The sequence below is a fragment of the Solenopsis invicta genome, chromosome 2 (assembly GCF_016802725.1).
Source record: "Solenopsis invicta isolate M01_SB chromosome 2, UNIL_Sinv_3.0, whole genome shotgun sequence".
Classification (NCBI taxonomy): Eukaryota; Metazoa; Arthropoda; class Insecta; order Hymenoptera; family Formicidae; genus Solenopsis; species Solenopsis invicta.
This window is the reverse complement of record NC_052665.1, coordinates 17,417,718-17,440,275: the sequence shown is the minus strand read 5'-3', so window position 1 is coordinate 17,440,275 and position 22,558 is coordinate 17,417,718. Positions and strand designations below refer to the sequence as shown.

Sequence of the window (22,558 nt, the reverse complement as noted above, 5' to 3'; positions counted from 1 at the left end):
ACATTATTTCAGCTAAATAAAATCAAACATTAAGAGTCGTAAAAATGTAATAAATAATATTATTTTAGAAATACCTAGTTCTGTTATCATAACAAAATGGAAAATAATCAAAGAAAGTTTCTGGTACAAAAATGCAATTATATATAATGCTCATTATTAGAAAACTTATTCCAAAATATGAGAAAAAAATATACTATATAATATAATATATTACAACTATATATTATAATTTTATTTAAAAAAGCTCGTATATTTGTCCCTTTATAATTGCCATCACTGTAATTTTTTTTCTCAGTGTAATAAGTAATGCTCGGAACTTTATAAGTTAACTCTAATAAATAAATTATGCAGGTAAAACTTTCTTATTAAATCCTGATAAGAGCCTTATTAGATAAAAATAAAGAAACTTTTAAAGTATCCTTAATAAGTAATAATCAGAACCTTATAAGTGTACCCTAATAAATAAGTATTTATGCAATTAAAACTTCCTTATTGAATTCTAATAAGGGTTTATTAAATAAAAATAAGAAAACCTTACTTAGGGCAACCTTAATAAATAATGATCGGGAATTTATAAGTGAACCCAAATAAGTATTTATACAGTTAAAACTTTCTTATTGAATTCTAATAAGGATCTTATTAGATAAAAATAAAAAAAAACCTTTCTTAGGGCATTCCTAATAAATAATAATCGGGACCTCATGTTACATTAGGCCATCCTTAATACATTTCTTTACGGGGTTTACCCAAAATCTCTTTGATTATCATTATAAAATCGCTGCACTTTTGTGGCCTCTGCGCCAGGTTCCATCCGATTATCGCGTTCTATAAAAAGGTAATGCATGAGTAACGAGCTAATAGAAATGTAAATGACAATAAATTTAAAATTCAATTTAGAAAACTCTGCAAAAGCCGCAAGTTGGGACTTTTAAATTTCTTACGGAAAACATTGATTATATATTACGGTAGTAGATGATTATACACGTTCATATTACGAATATCGCGTTGTACATTTGCGTTAGTATAATAATAATCGTGCGTAAGGAAACTTTCTCGAATAGACGCACGTTTTCTAAACAATTTCGAACTTGTGCGTAATATTGCCGTTTTGCTGCAACGCGGCCTATAACGTCACCGAAAAGTTAGGAAACTAATAGATAATTCATAATTGCAGCTTCGGTATAGAGTTCCCTGTACAAGTTTCAAAGTATACAGGGTTGAACATTCATGCGTCACACAAAATGTACGATAGAAAATTTTAGCCAATTAGAAAATGATCTCAAAAGATATTTCGTAAAAGACTCGTGTATAATAATTATTATATATAAGGCTAGATCTTCGTATCGTAATATAGAAAATTACGAAATATATTAATAATATGTTAATATTAATTATTCATCAAAATTAGTAATGCATCAATAATGTATTTTTGTTAGTACAAATTTTATAATTAATAAGAACAACACTGAAAAACCTATATGTATATTATCGTATATTATTAATGCAACAAGAATTATTAAACATGTTATAGACGGATTTAATTAATATTGATTCTTTTTTTCTTTTTCTAAAAACACAAATTATTTTGCAAAATACTTGTTTTCTTTTTCGTAAAATGTTAAATATAATTATTTTGCTGAAAAAGAGAGAGTTTTTTATAAAAATTATGTCAACAAGGTCCAAAAATCAACTTTGAATTCAAATATTCCTCTCTATATGCAACTCTATTCTCCGTGACTTGTCCAGAATCCCTCGGTAAAGCAGCGCGTCCGTTGCAAGAACAGCCAACCACCCCTAGCTGCCAACCCTTCGAGGGGTAGCTCAGTCTGCTTTGGCACGTTGAAAATCTCGCTACCCGATGGTGTTTCTCCGCGACCCCCTGACAACATTCCCGTTTGCTGAGTGATCGTTCGGCAATTTCAGCCGAATGTCTTCGACGATAAATCTTCGGAGATTGTGAGGGTGCACAATGACGAGGATCGCAACTGCTCGACAAGAGTGGGTTCGGTGTGTCGGGTTGCAAGGAAGGAAATGCAATTATTCGCCAGCGTCTGCGCTTCTATATTGATCCGTGGTAGTGGCGGTGGAGGAACGGGTGGTGGTGGCGACTGTGCTCGCGGCGCGTTCGAGCGTTCGGGTGGGACCACAACCCCACAACGAACCCGCCCAAAATGTATTTTTGCCTGCGTCTGGTGCGACTATTCCTGATCTCGGCGATTCTGTGCGTCGGTAAGGCCCGTTTCCGGAGCGACGGAATGAAGCTTGAGAAACTCGCGCGCCGTAGAACAAGTGCGGCGTTCGAATAGGTGTAACTAATATTTTTTTCGACATATCTGAGAGAAAGAGAAAAAAAGTGGAGTGCGTGCCGACGAAAGGAGGCGGCGTGCGAGTTTATAATTTACGCGGTTTATCTCACGCGATTCAGGATTTCGCAGATCATACGTTTCCGTTAATACCGTCAATCGCCTTATTTGCAGGTTTGTGCTCCGAAGATGAAGAGAGACTGGTACGAGATTTGTTCAGAGGATACAATAAGCTCATCCGACCAGTGCAAAATATGACGGAGAAAGTGCACGTGAGATTTGGCCTCGCCTTCGTGCAACTGATCAATGTGGTAAGATTTCCTTGCTTTGTTTTATTTTTGCGCGAATTAGTTAAATGATGGTGAAAATTGTGCACATTTAAATTATATAGTTAAACTTGAACGAAATTTTTGTCAGTCATATAAAATTTTTAAAATTTTTCAGAATGAAAAAAATCAGATTATGAAATCGAACGTATGGTTGAGATTTGTATGGATGGACTATCAGTTGCAGTGGGACGAGGCTGATTATGGTGGTATTGGTGTCCTCAGATTACCACCTGACAAAGTTTGGAAACCAGATATAGTCCTATTTAATAAGTATGAATATATTAGAAAATCTATTTGCACACTTTTTAATAAGAATAAAAAAATTATTGATTGTATATGAATTGTTTAATCGCTCATATCACTTTTTATGTGTCAACATAAAAAGTGTTTTTATAAAAAATATCTTTATAGAAAAAAATATATTGTATACTTCATTATTAACATTTAATTTTATATTATTATTAACATTGGATTATTATTTTAAAATTATTTTAGTTAGCTGCAAATATAAAATAATAGTTTTTATTTTTTAACTTTTTGGTCAAAGATTAAACAGTTCTCGGCGATCGGGTAATTAAAATTTTTATTTTTTAATTAGTCACATAAATTTTTACATATACGTTTTTGATTGAATTGTGTTTATAATAATTATATTTACTTTGTTTCTAGCGCCGACGGCAATTATGAAGTTCGTTACAAAAGCAACGTGCTGATATACCCGAACGGCGAGGTGCTCTGGGTGCCGCCAGCAATTTATCAAAGCTCGTGTACTATCGATGTAACATATTTTCCTTTCGATCAGCAAACGTGCATTATGAAGTTCGGCTCATGGACTTTCAATGGAGACCAAGTCTCTCTCGCGCTTTACAACGATAAGAACTTCGTCGATTTGTCTGACTATTGGAAGAGCGGCACATGGGACATTATCAGCGTGCCAGCGTATCTCAACACTTATCAAGGTGATTTTCCCACAGAGACGGACATCACTTTCTACATAATTATCCGCAGGTGAGTACTTCACTTCCAATCTTTACCAATTCCACCTTCAACATTAATTACAACTTCTATATTTTATGATTATAATGCAAGATTTAATTATATAATAATCCTACATTACTGAGTTGCACAAACCGTTTTTGCAGGAAGACACTTTTCTACACGGTAAACTTGATACTGCCGACAGTTCTGATCTCTTTTCTCTGCGTGCTCGTTTTCTACCTTCCGGCGGAGGCCGGTGAGAAAGTCACTTTGGGCATTAGTATTCTTCTATCACTGGTCGTGTTCCTTCTGTTAGTCAGCAAAATTTTACCACCAACTTCGCTGGTGCTGCCATTAATAGCCAAATATCTACTGTTTACTTTCATCATGAATACCGTCAGTATCCTTGTGACTGTTATCATCATCAACTGGAACTTCCGAGGGCCGAGGACCCATAGGATGCCTCAACTCATACGCAAGGTCTTTCTTAAATATCTACCAGCGATCTTGTTAATGAAACGACCAAAGAAGACACGGTTGAGGTATAAAAATTTTCTTCTTGAGGTATAAATTAATAAAAGATATTATTAATTAAAGTAATTCGCAAATATAATATAGTTGTACTTTATCAGTAATAATAATCTAAGATGAAAGATAATTACATATTATGGTACAAATATATATAATACAAATTTTAATTAATTAAACATGATGCTAAAATATTGTAAAAATTTTCAATTTATTTTCACTAAATGCAAATCGAGTAAACGAGTATTATTTTTCGTTAGATGGATGATGGAGATACCAAATGTAACACTGCCAGCTTCTACATACTCGGGAAGTCCGACCGAGGTGCCGAAGCATCTGCCAGCCTCTCTAGCAAAATCGAAAATGGAGGTGATGGAGCTGTCCGATCTGCATCATCCAAATTGCAAGATTAATCGTAAGGTTCATCACACAACGAGCAGCTCCAGTGGTGCTGGAGCAGGGGAGGGCATGGGCGATAGAAGAGGATCCGAGAGTTCGGATTCAGTGTTGCTCAGCCCCGAAGCCAGCAAGGCCACCGAGGCCGTGGAGTTTATTGCAGAGCATCTCAGGAATGAGGATTTGTATATACAGGTGAGTCTAGCAGTTCTTTTGCGCAGATAAAAACACACTCTTAGATAATATATAATTGCTTCTTTAAATATTCTCTTTTCGATAACTCACTCTTACAGACAAGGGAGGATTGGAAATACGTCGCAATGGTGATCGATCGACTGCAACTTTATATATTCTTTATAGTGACGACCGCGGGTACCGTTGGGATCCTAATGGACGCGCCTCATATTTTTGAGTATGTGGACCAGGATCGTATTATAGAAATTTATCGCGGAAAATAGACCGATTACCCCAACGAAGAGCAATCACAAACAATATGCCATCAGACCGTTCTCATTTCGTCTTTTTCATAATGTCATGTGAATAAGTTTGTCGTTTCAATTTTAAGCGTGAAACGCTTGCAACTCAACGAGTAATTATTTTTTATACCTAGACTTTTATGAAATCTCATGTGTGTGAAGTACAAATTTATTTAATGAAAGTGTCAATACAATCTTCTGCCACTGTACACACATATTTCGTTTTTGTGCAATTGTAAGATTGTAAAATTCGATTTGTAAGCTCCCCCAACTGACGAAACTCGAACGATCGAAATGTGTGGCATACATTATGTAGATAATAATTCCACTAGTGTTAATCATGGTTGCCTCTGCGATTATTGTCTTCCCCGATGCCATTAACTTCCGGTAGTTCCATTGCGACACGCTTAGACGAAGGGTTTACGAAATGACTATCGAATGATTCTCATTCTTCATTTTGCCGAAGAAATAAGTATTTCCAAGGTTTTTACATACAAGAAGCCATATTATAGCGTGTTACTTGCCAACTTAATAATTTTGACATGATAATATTTTCTTAGCTACAAAGACATTTCACTTTAATATTATGATTTTCAAATTAAGAACTTGTTTAAAGTTTAGAGAGTTTGTTTAGATGATTATTGCGAATAATTTTAATACTTATAAATTGGATAAACTTCTGCTAAATAGAATTTGATTTAATTTATTTCGTAAAACGTACTGATATACGACATTTAGTATAATAATTATGAGTATTATTGGAAATACCATGATTGCTCCTTTAAAAGTGTAGTTACCACATAACACACTTAATGTTAAACGATGAAATCCGCTTGTGTAGTTATATTATATATCGTATATAGAAAAATACGGAATTAGTTATTGGTACTTTGGCAAAATTATTGTTAATATATTAATATAACAATGGTACGCACAAACCTGTTTAGTCAACTTATCGATATCTCTTAATTAGAAAATACAAATAATCTAATAGTCTGGTAAGTTAGAAAAATATATAAAACGAGAAAATTATTTATCATAAAGTAACTCAGACTTACAGGAATTCACGTTTAACATTAAAAATTATGTAAGATCATAGCGTATTTTTCTAGGATTATAATTTGAGATCACAATTTATTAATGCATTTAATATAGTTCCCTTTCTTTGTGTTTAAATTACTGTACATTATATATGCGCGTTTGACATCTATGTACGCTAGTGTTAAATGCGTGAGAGAAAACAGTCTTGTATTTAATCTCTCGATAATTTTAGCGATCAGCTTCAACCAAATCGATCAAATTCTCGATATCAAAGTTATAAATCTCCCCATAAGTTAAGACCGAAACGTTCTTTATGTGACGCGCGCGCATCCATACGAATGGTTATGCAGAGTCAATCGAGATAACGTTTTAGATATAAATTTGAAATAATTTTTATAATAATCGTGCAAGTCGTCACATCGTAATTCATGGCACTGATCATAAATATCGAATCGCGTCATCGAGATTTTGACACAGTCGTCAGACATACGAACGCGCTCATAGTGACAAATTTCACTTACGAACACGAGACGTTATAAATTGAATTAATTGCGATGCGATACGCTTGTATCCAATCAGTGACCTTCGAGACGCTCGGAAGACCAATCCAACTCAAGGTATCTTTAACAATAATATTTAAAACACATACACATACACACATTTATATATACACATTTATATACATAAATCTATCCAGTAAGGAAATCGATTGTATCTTTATTGGCTGCAAACAAAAATTGTATTTTGAAAGTGTACTTTGATTTGATTGGTCTTTCTAAAAAAATAACTCATACTCTCATATCGTATTTATAAAGACATCGCTATATGTGTAAAGTATTCAATATTACTTAATACATTACACTTAAATGTATACATAATTTAAGTGTTTCTTTTTAACTGCACATTTTGCAGTTAATTTATTTTCTTAATTAACAAATATCTTTGCTTTAGTTATAAACATGCAGTGAAATTTTTGTTATTGTTTTTTTGTCACTTATATGGAATTTATATAAGAAATTGTATTTTAATGAATGAAAAGTTATTAAATTAACTACAAACAAATAACCAGGCTTAGTTAAATGCGGAATGAGAATATGAGCTAATGTTTTGCGCCAAAAATTATGCGCATATTAGGAAACACAATTCTTCGTTATAAGAACGCCATGCGTTAATAGAGCGTCATAGACGTGCTTACCATATATGTATATTATACAGAGATACCATTAAACGGTCAAGTATCCTCTAATAAAGAACGTTCAGTCCGGAAGAAGATTGCAGTCGACTGTCAAATATCAAGGATTTTACAAGCAATGAAACAACTAAAAATGTAATCTTTTATATTTCTTTATAATTTGGTTCAGCTATAATTTCTTACAATATCTCTTAGTGTATTAATATGTAAAAATTTGTTGTATTTATACATTTTTTCTTAGTTTTATAGCCAAAGATTGTGATAATTTATTTGATTACATCAGTTGTTAATTGACCAACCTCGTATAGAATTTTTTAATTTAATAAGCGAAATCATTGCGTGCATTAGCAATTATCCCGTTTGACAAATATTAATGTCATAGTTGTAATAGTTTCTTCAAACGCACCGGAATCTGTTATCATATAATTCAACTGTTGTATTTATTGAAGCAAATAGTAAAATAATTTTAAACTTACTTATGAGGATGCTTGATAATAACAGCGTAAGAGGATGCAAATCCTATAACATAAAAATGTCCTTGTTTACAGTTACTTGCGTTAATCTTAGCAAATTTACTTATGCAAAAGGTTTACCTTATTTTTAAAATAAATTTGATATATACTCTCTAAATCTGAATCAGGAAAATCTTACTGATTTGCAGTGCCATACTTATAACAGTGACTAACTATTCACTATTTTTCGGTAATTCGGATTAAAAGAGGGATGCTCTGATTAAGACTCTGGATGAGTGTAATCATTGAAAGATAGTGAATTATAATTGATATTGTTATAAGTATAAAAATCATTGAAATCAGATTATTTTCTGTTTTTTAGTGAATAATACACGGATTCCTATTTAAAGAGTGAGTTCTTTTTCTCGATTTGTAAATATTTGTTAATTGATCAAAAACATTTTCATCATATATATATCTGAAAAAGTGTATTGCATCGATACTCAAATCTCTCAAAGTTTATTTTTGTCGCTTTTCCGTGGTGCTGATTGGTTCTCATTCAGCGCTTATTTCGTGAACGGCTGTCATTACGGAGATCGCATATTTTGACCATGTGTATTGAGAGGTTAATAGTGTAATATTCAATTTGTAATGAAATTATGTGATATTATAAGCTTCGTAATGCGCCCATAGTACGCGGCTGTTTTGTCTAGTGTTTATAAAATTTGTTAGACTTATGAATTTTATATGTAAGACGAATTCACGTTGCAATATAGTTTGGTTAGTGAATAGTTTATTGAATTTGAAGAAGAGTTTTTGTATATCCAGATTTATCAATGTTTTGTCGTTATACAATGCCATTATACGATTACTTATTGATAGCGCATGTCGTGTCTTCCTGGAAAGAAATACAATAATTAAAATTTAGAAACCAAGCACACTGGGCATATTCCGTTTTGTTCCATCCCTCTCATGTCAGGTTTCGATTAACTTATTGGATGCGATTTAACATGAACAATAACAATAAACGAGATTATACAGTTCAGCTCGATCTTTTATCTACTGCGGAAAGGAAGACGATCACGTATCAGCGAATCTGTATTATAGTTTACTTTGCGCATAAAACGAAAAAAAAAAACGAAAAAATTGTTGAGCCGAAAAGTTTGTACTTTATTATGCATGATGAATAACATAGTGATTATATATTCGTGCATTACTGTATGTTGGTAGGTAAAAGAGAAATTTAACATAAAAGTTAAGTAATCCTTTTTATAATGAAATAATGCATCAATAAAGATCATGGAGAATTTTATACCTTCATGTTTATTATATGTCTCGACCGATCATACTTTTGCAGCGTAACGTTCCGAATATTGCAACTCTGTGTATTTACACAGGCATTGAGGAATAACGTTTCTACTCTTAAATCCCTAATAAGAATACTACAACAAATTAAATGCTCGTGCATAAACCAAAAGGAAACAGAGGGGAAATGAAAGACGGTTCTTTTCATTTCATTTATTTCAACAATTTCATAATAACGTAATAATGTTAATAATATTACAATGCGGCGATTACAGTGCTCACCAGTTAACAGGGATTCTCATATCGATCAACGTTGCCTCGAAAAGGAGCCCAGCGTAGAAATATAACAAATTTTTATTCACGCTCTCTTATATCTCCTCCGGTATGGATTTACTATTATCGGACCAAGCTGTTATATCGGAGGCATAATTAAAAGTCAAGTGAGATCGGGTGAGTTCAGTTCAATTGCATCGTTCCACCAAAGTCTATGGAAAGAGTAACATTTTTTTTTTTTATTCTCGCTCTTCTCTCCCCTCGCATTCTCGATTGTGATCGATGACGCGCACCTTAATTGTCGATCTTAATGACTGGTGTAATGGACAATACGAGGCGATTTCCTTCTTTTAAAAGTATATAAGGAATAAAGATATAGGTAAGTAATGAAGAGAGTTAGATCGCGCTCTACATAGTTTCGGTTTTTTTTTAAATCGCATCAGCGCGGCTTTTTAACGTCCTTTAAATTCAATAGGTTAGCATCGAGAGATAATTAAGTTGTAACTTCATCTTTTTTTTCCATTGTTAGTTTAGAGAGAAAGTGATCTCGATAAAGTTCGACCCTAACTGCTAATAGACTACCTTTGAATCACCCCTATAATTACTGTCAGAGTATAACTACGTCGCTATTGATTACAGGCTAGCTTTAATATTCAGTTAATCGATTATTAACCATTTTCTTTTATTCATTATTACGAATATGACTTTAGCATTCAATAGTTTAAATATATATAGTTTATGTTTAGTGGTACATGCGCTTAATAGTTTCGCTTTTAATTATTTATTTGTTTATCATTATCTTTTTTTGCGGTAATTTAGAAACTATATTTCTCTCTCGCTATTTTTCGCTAATCATCCAGCGCGAATTTTCATTTCCTCTGTTTCTCTTTTATTTTTTTATTTTTTTTGATCGTTTTTTCCTCTTTCGATAGAACAACGCGGCTTCCTGTAAAATCGCGCGTGATGAGTTAGCTGTGCGAGGATTCAAAACGGAAGGAAACGAGTATTGCCTGCCGGAAATAACTGTGTGCACTTTTGCTTTTGTAAAAATTCATTTTTAAATTCAGTTGGCTGTGACGCGTTTTTTCTTATCTCTGTTCTCTTTTTTATACATATATATATTTTTTTCCTACCGGTCACGCGTTCACCGTGAAATTCTGACGCAAAATATGTAATGCTCGTTTGACTCGAACTCAGGATTTTGTTTTCTCTCTCATCCGCGGTTTCGTGCAGTAAATCTGCGTATATGTGGCATTCTACGTTTGTGGGCATAGGGCAATTTGAAAAAATATAAAGCTATATTGAAGAAAAAAAAATCGTACTTTTGTTTACACTTGCAAACGTTTTATGTTTTTAGGTTGCTTTTTATCAAAGCGTTACATTACATTTCTGGCGTTAATAAATGATTTGTTTTTTTTTTTATATTATATCCGTTTCCTTATCTCGAACTTTTGGCAGAGTAATAAAGAATGCTTTCGTTACTTTGTTCAGGACACGGTTTAGTAAATCAATGTAAATAGTGAAAGTGAAACTGAGAGAAGCACTAAAATCTACAATTTGCGGAATCATTTCGCAGATTCTTCTTGAGTCACGTAACAAATTAATTCGTAATTGATTTTACGTGTTACTTCCGAGCCGCCGTTGATCTCCCCCTCGCGTTAATTACATTCCTATTCAGACCTATCGCGTACACGTTCGCTTCACAGCGCGCTCGTTTACGCTTTAAGGATTAGCTAAAAATTTGGCACTTGAACTTACGTTTCTCCTAATCAGTTAATCTAATTAATTAATTCGCCACCGTTGTAAAAAGAGATACGCGCGCGAGCATACCTTAATTACTCTGTTTTCTCCCTGGTTTTCTCGCTTTCGCCTGCTCGCGTTAATCGACCGGTCAACCCGGATGATTGATCATTGTAATGCTTTACAAACAATGGCACAGTGGAATTTTTACACGCAAAACTTTGCCCCGAGCCGCGCCGGCAAAACGTTTCGATGGCGATAACGTGACACTCGAAATCCGCGTCGCTCTGTGCGATGGCACGAAAAGCGTCGTTTTGCTTTTGCTATCCCGCCGTGATGGCTCCACGAGCCATCGAACGTGAATACGATGGCGTAGTTTTATACCGAAAACATCCTATATCTCTGTACAATTGTTCCATCAAGAGCGATTTGATCCGAGATTGGACGCGTGTGGGCTTCCCAAACGGAAGAATATCGGAAGAATGCCTTTTGTGTTAACTGTTAGTCCGCTATTGTATTCGATCTGAAAGAAAAGCTTGCTTGCAATATTTCAGTACTTGTACCATTTACAATTAGGATTTACATACAATATTTTTTGACAATATAATAACAATTTTTATAGTAACGCAGCATCATTTTACGGCAATCGTTTCGTTTCGCTCCCTGTCGGATCACTTCTCCTTATGCGTAAAAATTTATTGTAAGAATTTAATGCAGTGATCGATAAGCAGAACGACGCGATTCGTGTAACCAGCAGCAATATCCTACGCGGACGATATCTCGTTTCGCTTAATTTAACAACGGGGTTGAGCGCGAGCAACGATTTACACGCTACTTGTCGTCAATATAATTAAACCTCTGTCGCGTATGTATAATATATAATCCATGCATATGTATTATATACATGTATGTATAAAGAGCGGTCTAATAAGTACGGGCAAGCGATCGCCGATCTTCCGAACGTCTCCACCGATCCAAAGCTGCCCGCCTCAGTCAGACATACTATTTAAAAGTAGAAAGCGTAATTGCTTCTATATTTTCTTCGTAAGTTTCGGCGCTTCGGTCCCTGCATTCTGAATGTAACAAAGTATAGTGATAATCATCCTTGCTAGTGTCACTTTTTCCAAGTCGCACTCCCATCGAAAGCGTGCGTGTGAATAATTTATTATGAAAAATTCACACTGTCTCGAAAAAGTCAGCAGAAAAATTGTAGCTTTGCGCGTTCAAAAAACGCACTGCCATAGTCGATCCGATCATCGCCATTGGATCGAGCAAGTCATAAAATATGTTGACCACGTAATAGCCAGTGAGTCAATAATTTTATGTTGACTTTTAAGCGTCGCAAATTTCATTTGATCTAATCTTTGTTTTGTTAAATTCTTACACGATCACGATTTCTGCGAATTCGTACGAAATGTACGAATGCAGGTACAAACGTGCATTTGCTTACAGATAAAGTAACGTGATCGGCTCCTCGAATGGAGAATTATTAGCACAATTGATTCTCGATGATCTCGTACCATTTCGCCTCTCGTTTTCCGTCGTGCGGCTAGTTTCAGTGCTAGATCTAGAAGTGTTAGAGTTTGTCGCTAGAGCTTTAACTACTTACATCACAGCGAGCTACTAACGCTGAACAGCCGCGAGCAGTTGCAACGACTTTCATCGAAACCTTGATTATATTCCCCTTGAGCGATATTGGTGCAAACGGGGGAGTCATCAAGTTAAGTTCACGCGAGTACTCGACGATCTTTACAACGATAATCTCGCGAAAACTTTTGCAACCGAGAAAACTCGTCAGCTATACTAGGCGACTAATGGCGGAAGACTTTGGCATGCTATAGTATAATAGACCTTACGATAAGTTACACTCGACGGACAGAATGCCGTCAATATTCTCTCTCTCTCTCTTTCTTTCTCGCGTTAATTAGAGGTAGTATTACATATATCAAGAAGTACAGTTTTCGTCGTCAGCCACTTGGAGTCATCGGGGGATTGTCTTGACACGTAAACGACAGGCATAATCGATGAGCAATCGTAATTATTTCTATTCGGTAAGTCCTTAGGTAAAGTCCTTAAAACGCTCGAGTGATGGATAGAATCGAGTGAAACGTGCTAAAAGTGCTATGAAACTTGCATACGGCTTAACTCGTTATAGCCCGTATGTCCAGAAGTACTTTACTTAAGGATATTTGTACACAACTGAAGGAAAAATTTACGTTTGGATATAACGGGTTAATTTCCACATCACGACGGAAGTGTGTTGCGTCGGCTCGATGAAACGAGGCTCATCGTCAAATTTCAGGACTGGATTATTGATTCCAAATTGATAATTTGGCGTTCTCACGATGCCGATATTCTTTGATCTGCTTTCGATATTATTTCGCCGATATCATTTGATCTGCTTTCGATCTTATTTCTATTATTCTTTGCTTGTCGATCGGTGGACGAGACGTTCGAAAAATCCTCGCTTATCGCGCTGCCGAATTTTCTTGTCTTCACCCTGTACATCTTGCACTACTACGATATCCTATAAGCCTATCAACCTTCGTTTAGTTAACTCGTATATTAATTTTTTTCTCCGCTTCTCTTTCTCTCTCTTTTTCTCTCTGTCCGCCACAACTACTCCTTAATTAAGAACGATTCGATTCGCGATCGGAAGTCGACTTAATCGTATATCAACGTCGTAGAAAGGAAATTTCAACATTTCGTACACAGGCGAAGAGTCTTGTAGCTAATACGTTTTAATATTATTATTGTTATTATTAGTAATAATAGTAATATTATCATTTACCATTATCGTTAATCGTTATCACTAATGGTATCATTATTATTATTATTTCTGTTTTATTACAAGATTACAGTTTATATAACAGCCCCACGCATATTAAGCTGAGTTATCGATTTTAAAGGCGCAAGTCACATTAATGCCTCTTATCTTACCCCTCTTCTTTCCCACTTTCTCTCTCTCTCTTTTTTCCTTATTCAGTAATTCTCTCAAATTGTTCAGTTTATACGGAAATTTCATTGTTTGCCGCCGCTTTCACCTACTTTTCACAATTAATAGAATGGATGAATTAATATAATACGGAAGACAACGATAAAGCACAAAAAACTTATTAATTCTTTAAATTCAACTGTAGGAAGCTTGGATCACGCGCATGTAATTATATACGTATTTCAATCTGGCCAATTTAAATTATTAGTTTTGTAAATACTTATATACATAATATATATGAAAATATAAAACAATTGAGTTGAACTGTTTTGCTTTGTAAAGTTAATTGAAGATTTTTACATATTAATAATAAAATTGACCAAAAATTAACCAAACAACAAAAACGCTATATTTCTTATTTTATATGTATCTTTGCTGCTTAATAAATTTATGATTATTCAATAAATTATTTTCAATTGTGAAAGCGACGGATCACACCGCACACAATACATTCGAGTACGTTTGCTGCGTTATCTTCAAAATATCGAGTCCATATCGAGTTCAAGGAGGTGGAAACTTTTCACGTCACGTTTCGCCTGAATTTAAAACTCACTTATATGCGGATTTGAAAATTCTCAGCAAGAATTCATGACAATAATTCTTTCCTTACAATTCTTTGTTGCGGAAATCGCGGGAAAAAGTCTGCATTAAGTGGTATAATATTTGCGTATGTTAATCGTAAGCGTTTGAATTTCATATATCGTAAAATTAGGCGAGTTTGCATCATTATGAGAAAGAGATTTTGAAAAGTTTGAAATTTTGATATACTAATTTTATTATAAGCTCTTTTCAGAATTTTAATAACTGTTAATTGTCTATAGTGTTGCAATTTTCTTTTATATATAAAAATCAATTAAGTTTTAATTTTTGCAAGTTTTCTCTTTAGATGCAAACTATCCTAAGATACCGAATATCTCGCAATTTTCATTATCATTAATTTTTATCGTGAAGAAACTCTCGGTATTTCCACGTAAAGGAAAGAATGATTATTCTTGTCTTTGATTGTAACAAGTATGTGTGTGTATACATACTAATTAATTTATAGGAAAATAAATCAGCGGTTGTTAGTGACAAATTACAGTGAGCAATTTTCTGTCTTAAACATGAATTCCCATATGCGATATGTGACAATGCACATTTATAAGTATAATTATAGAATAAGTACAATCGTACAGTATCGCGCAGTACGAATTATTTTTTTTTCTATCTAATAGGTAAATCTCGATTACATTAAGATTACGCGTTGTTTACTAAAACAACTTTTTGATACCCGTAATGTTCTAGGACTCGCAATCCATATACCACCACTTCTTCTAGATTAATTTTATACTTGCGACGTAATTTATCGCAACCGACCTGATACGCGTTACGTTTCGTACATAACAATCGCGGTTAAATTCGAAGCAGCGAAGGCTTCATTAAAAGAAGCCCTAACAATCAAATTATTTTCCTCTAATGTTAATTGAAACAATGAGATAATCCAGTTTGTTATTTTTAAAAATGTTTGTTATTTTGAAAAAAATCTACACCTTGACGATAACAAGACGTAAAATCTAGCTACATTTTTCTTCTTATTTAAAAGAACGTTATTGTTAATAAATTTTTCCACCAACTTGAACTACAGCAAACGCACATTAAAAAAATGACATAACGGGACGTCTTATAATGACAAAAATTGCAAAGGCATTAAGAAACTTCTATTTTACATCATTAACTTTGGAAACGATATAATCGGCACTTTGTAGCCTGGAAGTAGGAGGATAAACGTTTCCTTATCTAGACTGTAATGTTTGAAAAGCTTATTATAGCTTTTATGTACTGGTAGAAATAAATTTGATAATGTAAAACTTGTTTTGAGGAATTATAATTTCTGTATGAGAATATGACATTTGGCAAAAATTATTTTTTGAAAATAAAACAAGAGTTGAAGAGAGAATAAAATTATATTTCAAATTATCAAAGATATATTTTTTCAAATACATAAAAATTCTTTTTATTCTTTTTCTTCTTCCTACTTCCAAAGCGCGATGTGTTTATATTTTTTTGGCATTGGTTGTTCTAGTTCTAAAATACTAGATCAGTTCAGCATGTATTTGGTTCATAAGACTAGGCGTAACGTCATTATTTCGCCAAGTCAATTAGAGGCTAATCGAGCCGCTTATTAACGTTTATCGCATAAAGGGCAATCGTGTCGGCATTAAAACGTCGATGTCTCGAACTACATGTTTATTCCTTTTTTTTTTATAATGAATTATTTCCTTGATTTCTCCTTAACTATTTGACACTTATAATGATTAATCGCGCATTTCTCTCGTCTAAAAATTTCTATCTCCCTCACGAGTTTAATACATTCGACGCGATTTTTAGTATGTTTATTTTTTCTTCCTCTTCGTCGTTTATTCCCGCGCACTAGAGATCAAAAAACATCGTATTCTTACTATACTTCTACACGTAATCCCATCCACGATACAACATGATCAACAACGATTCATTACTTTAATAATAGTATTTAAAAGATAACGTGATTGGTTGTCGCGTATCCAGTGCCGATGGCCAAAAAATGTACGATACGACTTGAGTTCGTCTCCCTGATGTCTCGTCGAGACGACGTCCGCCTACGAGTCTGTCCGTGAGCAAGAGCAACTTTCTTTCTTTATCGGTCCTCATCCCACGTTGCTTTTTCTTCTTCCTAGCGTGACTAATCGACTCCGTCGCTTCCGCAATTTTCCACCACGCTCTCGAGCGGCTCATGAATTAGCAGGGAAACGTGACAAGTGTTAAATTTTTTTTGTATGCACTCAAAAGTGAAGTCATGTTTCCTATATCGTTTTTCTTTTGCGGACCAAAAAAAAATATTCATCGTGATGAATCCACTCGTTGATCGTAATGTTTAGTATTGCAATGTCAATTTTTTTTTTACATAGTATATTCAATTTTAATATAGCTGCCGATATTCAGGAAATGCGCCGCAGTGCTTTCGAGGTAACAGAACGAGAGACATTCAAGTTGCACATCTTTTTCTAATAGAAGAGAAATAAAACGCCACGCTTCCTTAGCACTCTGAAACGATTCTTAAATGTCGGAAAGAAGTTACAGTGCTGTCGCGATAACGATTTCTGTAATGGTATCATTACGGAGAAGGAAAAAGATTGATACGTCAGACAATGAAACGTACGCGAGTACTTGTATGTACTACAAAATGCAAGTACGTCTGCGTACTAGAGCTCGTATACGTGCGATGTAAGAGATAACGATCCGTTTTCTCGGCACACATCCAACGGAAAATATATCCGTTCTGTTTGAAATTCAAAACTTGAAAACCGTATTAAAGAATGCGATCGAGATTTCGGTTGTCCTGGTCTCATGATTTATACGAAACTCGGACAGTCAGGTTGAAAAGTTATAGTTGTCCGATTCTCCGAAATATAGAGCCGTTTAATATCCTAATACACATGTTCATAGAGTATTTACACAATCCCAATGCGAAATAGGGATCAGAAAAGTTAGGGCTAAATGTGTGACGAGAATGCGGATTAATAACGAAACAGAACATTCGAACTTGCAGATATGAAGGAAAATACATTACTCGAAACTGAATTTGTCACAGCGGAAGTTATCGAACAATCACAATTCTTCGCATTTATCTCCTGTGTCCGATTTCTGCATTCTTCCGTAGTGTCCTTCTATAATCTCTCTTTCTTTCTCTCTCTCTCTCTCTCTCGCGACCTACTCGAGAGAGTATTTTATGTTCACCACCACCTAAATCGTAATACAAATCCCCCGTTTATTAAGTCGTCGTCGATTTTTACATACTAATGATACGGATAAGAAAAATTCACTGGCATTATTTGAATCACCTTGGCAGTTCATCGAGTGTATTCTGAAAGGGTAAACTGTGCGTTTTACCTTTAAAGCCCAACCCTTGTCCCGCTTCGTCTTTTTTATCCCTATTTGCTGTTTTTTTTTTCTCTTTTCTCCTTCGTCACTTTGTTTTGTACGGACAAAAAGGATTTGTCGCCGGCATTCTCGAGCGCTTCTTTCCACATCTTGTCGTGAACAAGAACTAATATCAACTGACATTCAGTAATTCCCGAATTTCTTTAGGATATTACAGTTTACGTATTCTCGAGAATCTCAGTCGAAAACTTTGATTTTATATCAGCGTTTTTTTTTTTGAGCACACTACTGTATATTCATGTTCTTCATGTATATTTTAATTTCATATTCTTTGAAATTTATATTTTTCAAAATTTTATGCTTTTGGGGATTCTTGAATTTTTACGAGTCTTTATGCGGATTCGTAGAAACGTTACGAAACTTGTCTGGACTGCCGTAAGAATCTCTTAAACCTAGCAATATACTGATGCTCGGGTACATTCGAAGATTTCTATATCGTACTAACCTTGGGCCGCAGAAAAGTATTTTTAAACTCATTGGCAAATCACGGTTCCGTGCGTATTATCGCTCTCGCATGATGTTACGTGCGTGTGTGTACGTGTGTGTGTGTGGTTACATCCCCAAGTAGTAGTCGCGGAGGACAGAGTCGAATACTTTTGTCGATTCGATCGTTATACTTATGACTATGAAAATTCGTAATTGGATCTTTTATAGAACTAACTAATTTTGACTCGTTCGTCAAAATGTGCCATCTCAACTGTACAAAGTGTTCGTCACATCGACTGCTCTCAGGGATGCGTGTAACAAACCAGTGTACGTGTATCCTCTTCGCGTATGCTCTGATCCCGCGTGTCCCTGTGTAACGTGTTGTCCTTCGTTTTCACGCGTGTGCTCGCGCCGTTTATAAACGGTGTGTCAACGTGTTTCGCTAAGGCGTCCTCGTGGGATAATTATACGATAAAGTTTTACCGTTACTATTACGTAATTATTATTAGTACTATTATCGTTATCCTCATTATCGATAGTATTATTATTTTCATTTTTACTGGTATTATTATGTATATCATAAAGAAACGAAGTTACTCCCAGTATTGCTTTCTTCCTAACGCGCAAGTCTCCGAAACGAAGCGGCGTGCGAACCCGAAGATGAACACCCTTAAACCCGATCGGGCGGAAACCGGTTAAGGGCGGACGCTCGGTTAGAGCGTCGCGAGCTGCGTCCGTCGACGCCGGCGCCGGCGTCCGGCACGCAATCCTCGTCAGCCCCGGAACCACCGGCGGCAGACTGGCTTTTCTGAATCACGTGACGATAATATGCGGTGCTGACAGCAGGACGGTGATGGTAGCGATGATGGTGAACAGAGTAAAAATGATTAGGCACATCCTATCGATCACCATCGCCGCGAACTTCCAGTCGTTCGTGACCTTCGTGTTCTCATCCTCGCTCTTCAATTGATTCGTTATTATCTAAAACGAGATTGGAATTTTATTGTATTAATGGATTTCTGGGAAGAAAAGGGTTTCGATCAACATTGATCTTTTTTCATTTCTTTCGCCGTTTCGAAGTTTTAGAACGTGAGATTTTCGAGTTGGATTTTCGAACTTTGATACCTTTCGGATCTTGCAACATTGCAATCTTGGGATTTAGAGATATTGAAGCTTTACTAAGTTAAAGTTTACAAGCTATTGGGTTTTAGGTGTTTTGAAACTTTAAGGTCTTAGAACCTCGAAAGCCTCGAGTTCAAAGGACTTGGCAACTCAATGATTTTGAAAGTTTCGGAATTTGGAAAGTATATCTTCGATCTCTCCTAGTTAACAAAATATTTAATAAAATTAAAAATACCGAAAAAACCTGAAGATTCTTCAGACTTATCTTTTAGTTCGTTAAATCGGATCATTACCTTAATTTCCTTCAAGATTAACACAAGCTCGTAACGAGCACAGAAGCACGCGTTCTGGAGTATCGTCTCGACCTGCGGCGTTGACGCGTCTTGCGGATGTGGATGATGATGCGGCGTATGCGAGATTTGATGGCCGGGATACGATGAGTGCGGTAGCGGCGTCGCGTGCTGATGATGCGGCGTCGTAGGTGCGTGGCTGTGATGATGATGAGGCGTCGTGTGAATGTGACTGTGGCCGTGACCCATCGCGTGCGCGTGATGAGGTCCGGGTGTGCTGTACACATTGTTCAGTAAGTTGTTGTGAGACGCCAGCGCGTTGTCATCCAGGTCCAGGACGTTCGCCAAGAGGGACTTACTACTCCTCTGGTGCAGCTCCAGATCGCCGTATGACTTGCTCGCACCTGTCATTCGAGAAAAGATTATTAAGTCATAGTTAATTTGACTGTTAATCCAAAAAAGTTACGGAGTAACTTATATATGGTTATATTATGATTATAATGGCAGATATTTTGCACGAACAACTCTTTAGTCAGCGATTTAACTCTCCGAATATATGATCAATTTTAATGCATTTGAAGTTTATACTTAAAATCATTTTACCTGTCACTGGAGATGGTTTCTGAGACTTTTGTACTGCTTCCTTTTCTTCCTCCTGTCCTGGCCGTGACATACGGAGTACGCGAGGTAGCCAATACAGGAAAAGTATTCTAACCTGTAATAAAATTTAGAAAAATTTAACAGTATAGTCTAGTATCTAATATTTATCTAGTAATTATATATTTACACATACATACAATAATCACATCTAATTATGGAAAGTTTTTATTCTTGATTAGTTCTTTTTTTAGATCAAAATATTGATAGTAATATAAAATATAATTATTATAATAAATATGCTATTATTTGTTAAATTAACGATAATAAATAAAGCTTAAGAAAATTATTTGTACAAGTGTTATTATCTTTTTCATTTTTTTCTAAAATTTTTAACACTTTGTGGCTCAAAATAATTCACATTTGTTAATTTAACTTAACTTAAGTGCGTATGTTTCGTTTCGCGAAAATCTGATCGCGCGGGAAATCAATCTCCGAAATTTACATTCTAATTAACGTGCCGGCGAAAAATTCGATTATACATGATTTATTACCGCGGCGCGCATTCGGCAGAGTGGCCCTTAATTATTCGCCCATAAAATTCCTGATTTATCCATGATGAAAAGAGAGCGATGTATCGGTTTCGGCGGAGACGCGTTGCATTTTAATTAAAACCATAATTATCTATCGATATATACGGAAGTCACATAGCATCGTTAACGAATTAAATCAAGTTTCACGAAAGTGATTTTCGTACTTCATGTGCAAATAAAAAGAACATTGAAAAGTTGTTTAGCCAGTGCATTTCTAAGATATAGATTGATATTCATAGGCAAATCTTATTTTAAGATCGTCTTAATTAATGTCTTGAGATGCTAATATGATTTTAACTTAACGATTAAATTAAGAAACGTGAATTGGTTGATGACGACTTAAAGTAGTATTTAAAAATTGACTGGTCATAATAAATACTGGTCAAACTCAGAGAATATTATTGGTTAAAAATCAATTGATTCTAGAAATAATTAAAAAATATATATACATAGAAGAAGAAATGAAATTAGCCAAACGAACCAAAGCGATTTTCAAATTCAATGCAGTTTATTGTGGATTTATACCAATTTTGCATTGCCGGATATTAATGTTCTGTTTTATCCGGTTAACTTAATGACGACAAAATCAGTCATTGTTTTCATTTTATTATTTTATTTACAAATTTGTCATTAACTTCTCTGCTAAAAACTCATGTATCTCAATAAATTTTGCTTAAATTTAAATGAAAATTTAAAACAAAATACATATTTTATAAACATCAAAAAAATTATAGATTAATTTGTTATTAGTTATATTTACAGCGTTTCATTGTGTTCACGATATTAATTAACTGACGCAATTCTAGTGTTGCAATTCTGATAAGACGATTAAGTTGCCACAATTGTAGTATTATCTTAAGTGCTTTGATATTGATCAAAGGAAATTACCCATCGACCCATTTCATGGGAATCAGCCTTCCGATGATGATAGTTCAAGATGAGGATCGTGCTGACCACGCTACTGGCCACCATAAACATGATGCAATTGAAATACGTCCCTGAAAAGCACAGGATAAATAAGTATTAGAAGAAGAATAGTTTAAAAGTAGCCAAATTGGCAAACAATTAATAGAGTAGTTTAAATTTCGAAACTTACTATGTTCGCCAAATGTGCATTAATATTGTCCAACTTAATCCTTTTTTTTAAATATCTTGGTTTTTAGAAGCACAAATTTTATACATTTTGTACATTTATATATTAAATGCAATTAGTGAAATTACTCTAAGAAATTACTCTAAGTTCACATTTTTTTTAAATGTATCTATGTTTAATGAAATAAATTATACTTTTCCAAAAATTATATTATTTGAATGATTGAATAGTTTAGAATTAAATAATTAGATTGCATCAATATATATATATATATATATATATATATATATATATATATATATATATATATATATATATTAAAATAAGTAATATTAAAAACATATAATTAAAATATCGTAGAATTTTTTCAACTTTAAAGCAAAAAGTATTGGTTGCATTTGCTTTCTGCAAATATTACAGCATTAACTGAAGAGCATTGTCTCAGAAGAATGCGAATAAATCCTCGTATCTT

The 22,558-nt window shown here is 34.5% G+C and overlaps 2 protein-coding genes across 2 annotated transcripts in view; one reads left to right on the top strand and one right to left on the bottom strand.

Moving 5' to 3' along the window:
* The first annotated feature begins 1,815 nt into the window (after positions 1-1,815).
* Positions 1,816-9,007, top strand: LOC105194565 (acetylcholine receptor subunit beta-like 1). Its single transcript, XM_011159544.3, has 7 exons — positions 1,816-2,229; positions 2,478-2,614; positions 2,748-2,902; positions 3,302-3,640; positions 3,775-4,152; positions 4,399-4,729; positions 4,828-9,007. Exons 1-7 carry the CDS (start codon positions 2,172-2,174, stop codon positions 4,990-4,992), a joined length of 1,563 nt encoding a protein of 520 aa, XP_011157846.1. The 5' UTR covers positions 1,816-2,171; the 3' UTR covers positions 4,993-9,007.
* Positions 9,008-10,173: 1,166 nt separating this feature from the next.
* The window catches only part of LOC105194564 (neuronal acetylcholine receptor subunit alpha-7), a 197,586-nt gene continuing 185,201 nt past the window's right edge, over positions 10,174-22,558 (bottom strand). Inside the window, 4 exon segments of the mRNA XM_011159543.3 lie at positions 10,174-19,372; positions 19,807-20,207; positions 20,407-20,518; positions 21,882-21,991. Of these exon segments, the coding sequence (XP_011157845.2) occupies positions 19,205-19,372; positions 19,807-20,207; positions 20,407-20,518; positions 21,882-21,991 (791 nt within the window). The 3' untranslated portion in view covers positions 10,174-19,204.

Bases quoted from the DNA above. Each gene is read 5' to 3' on its own strand.
- LOC105194565 (XM_011159544.3), top strand. From the start codon at position 2,172: ATGTATTTTTGCCTGCGTCTGGTGCGACTATTCCTGATCTCGGCGATT. The intron at 2,615-2,747 runs GTAAGATTTCCT...AAAATTTTTCAG, and splicing joins TCGTGCAACTGATCAATGTG to AATGAAAAAAATCAGATTAT. The intron at 2,903-3,301 runs GTATGAATATAT...CTTTGTTTCTAG, and splicing joins GATATAGTCCTATTTAATAA to CGCCGACGGCAATTATGAAG.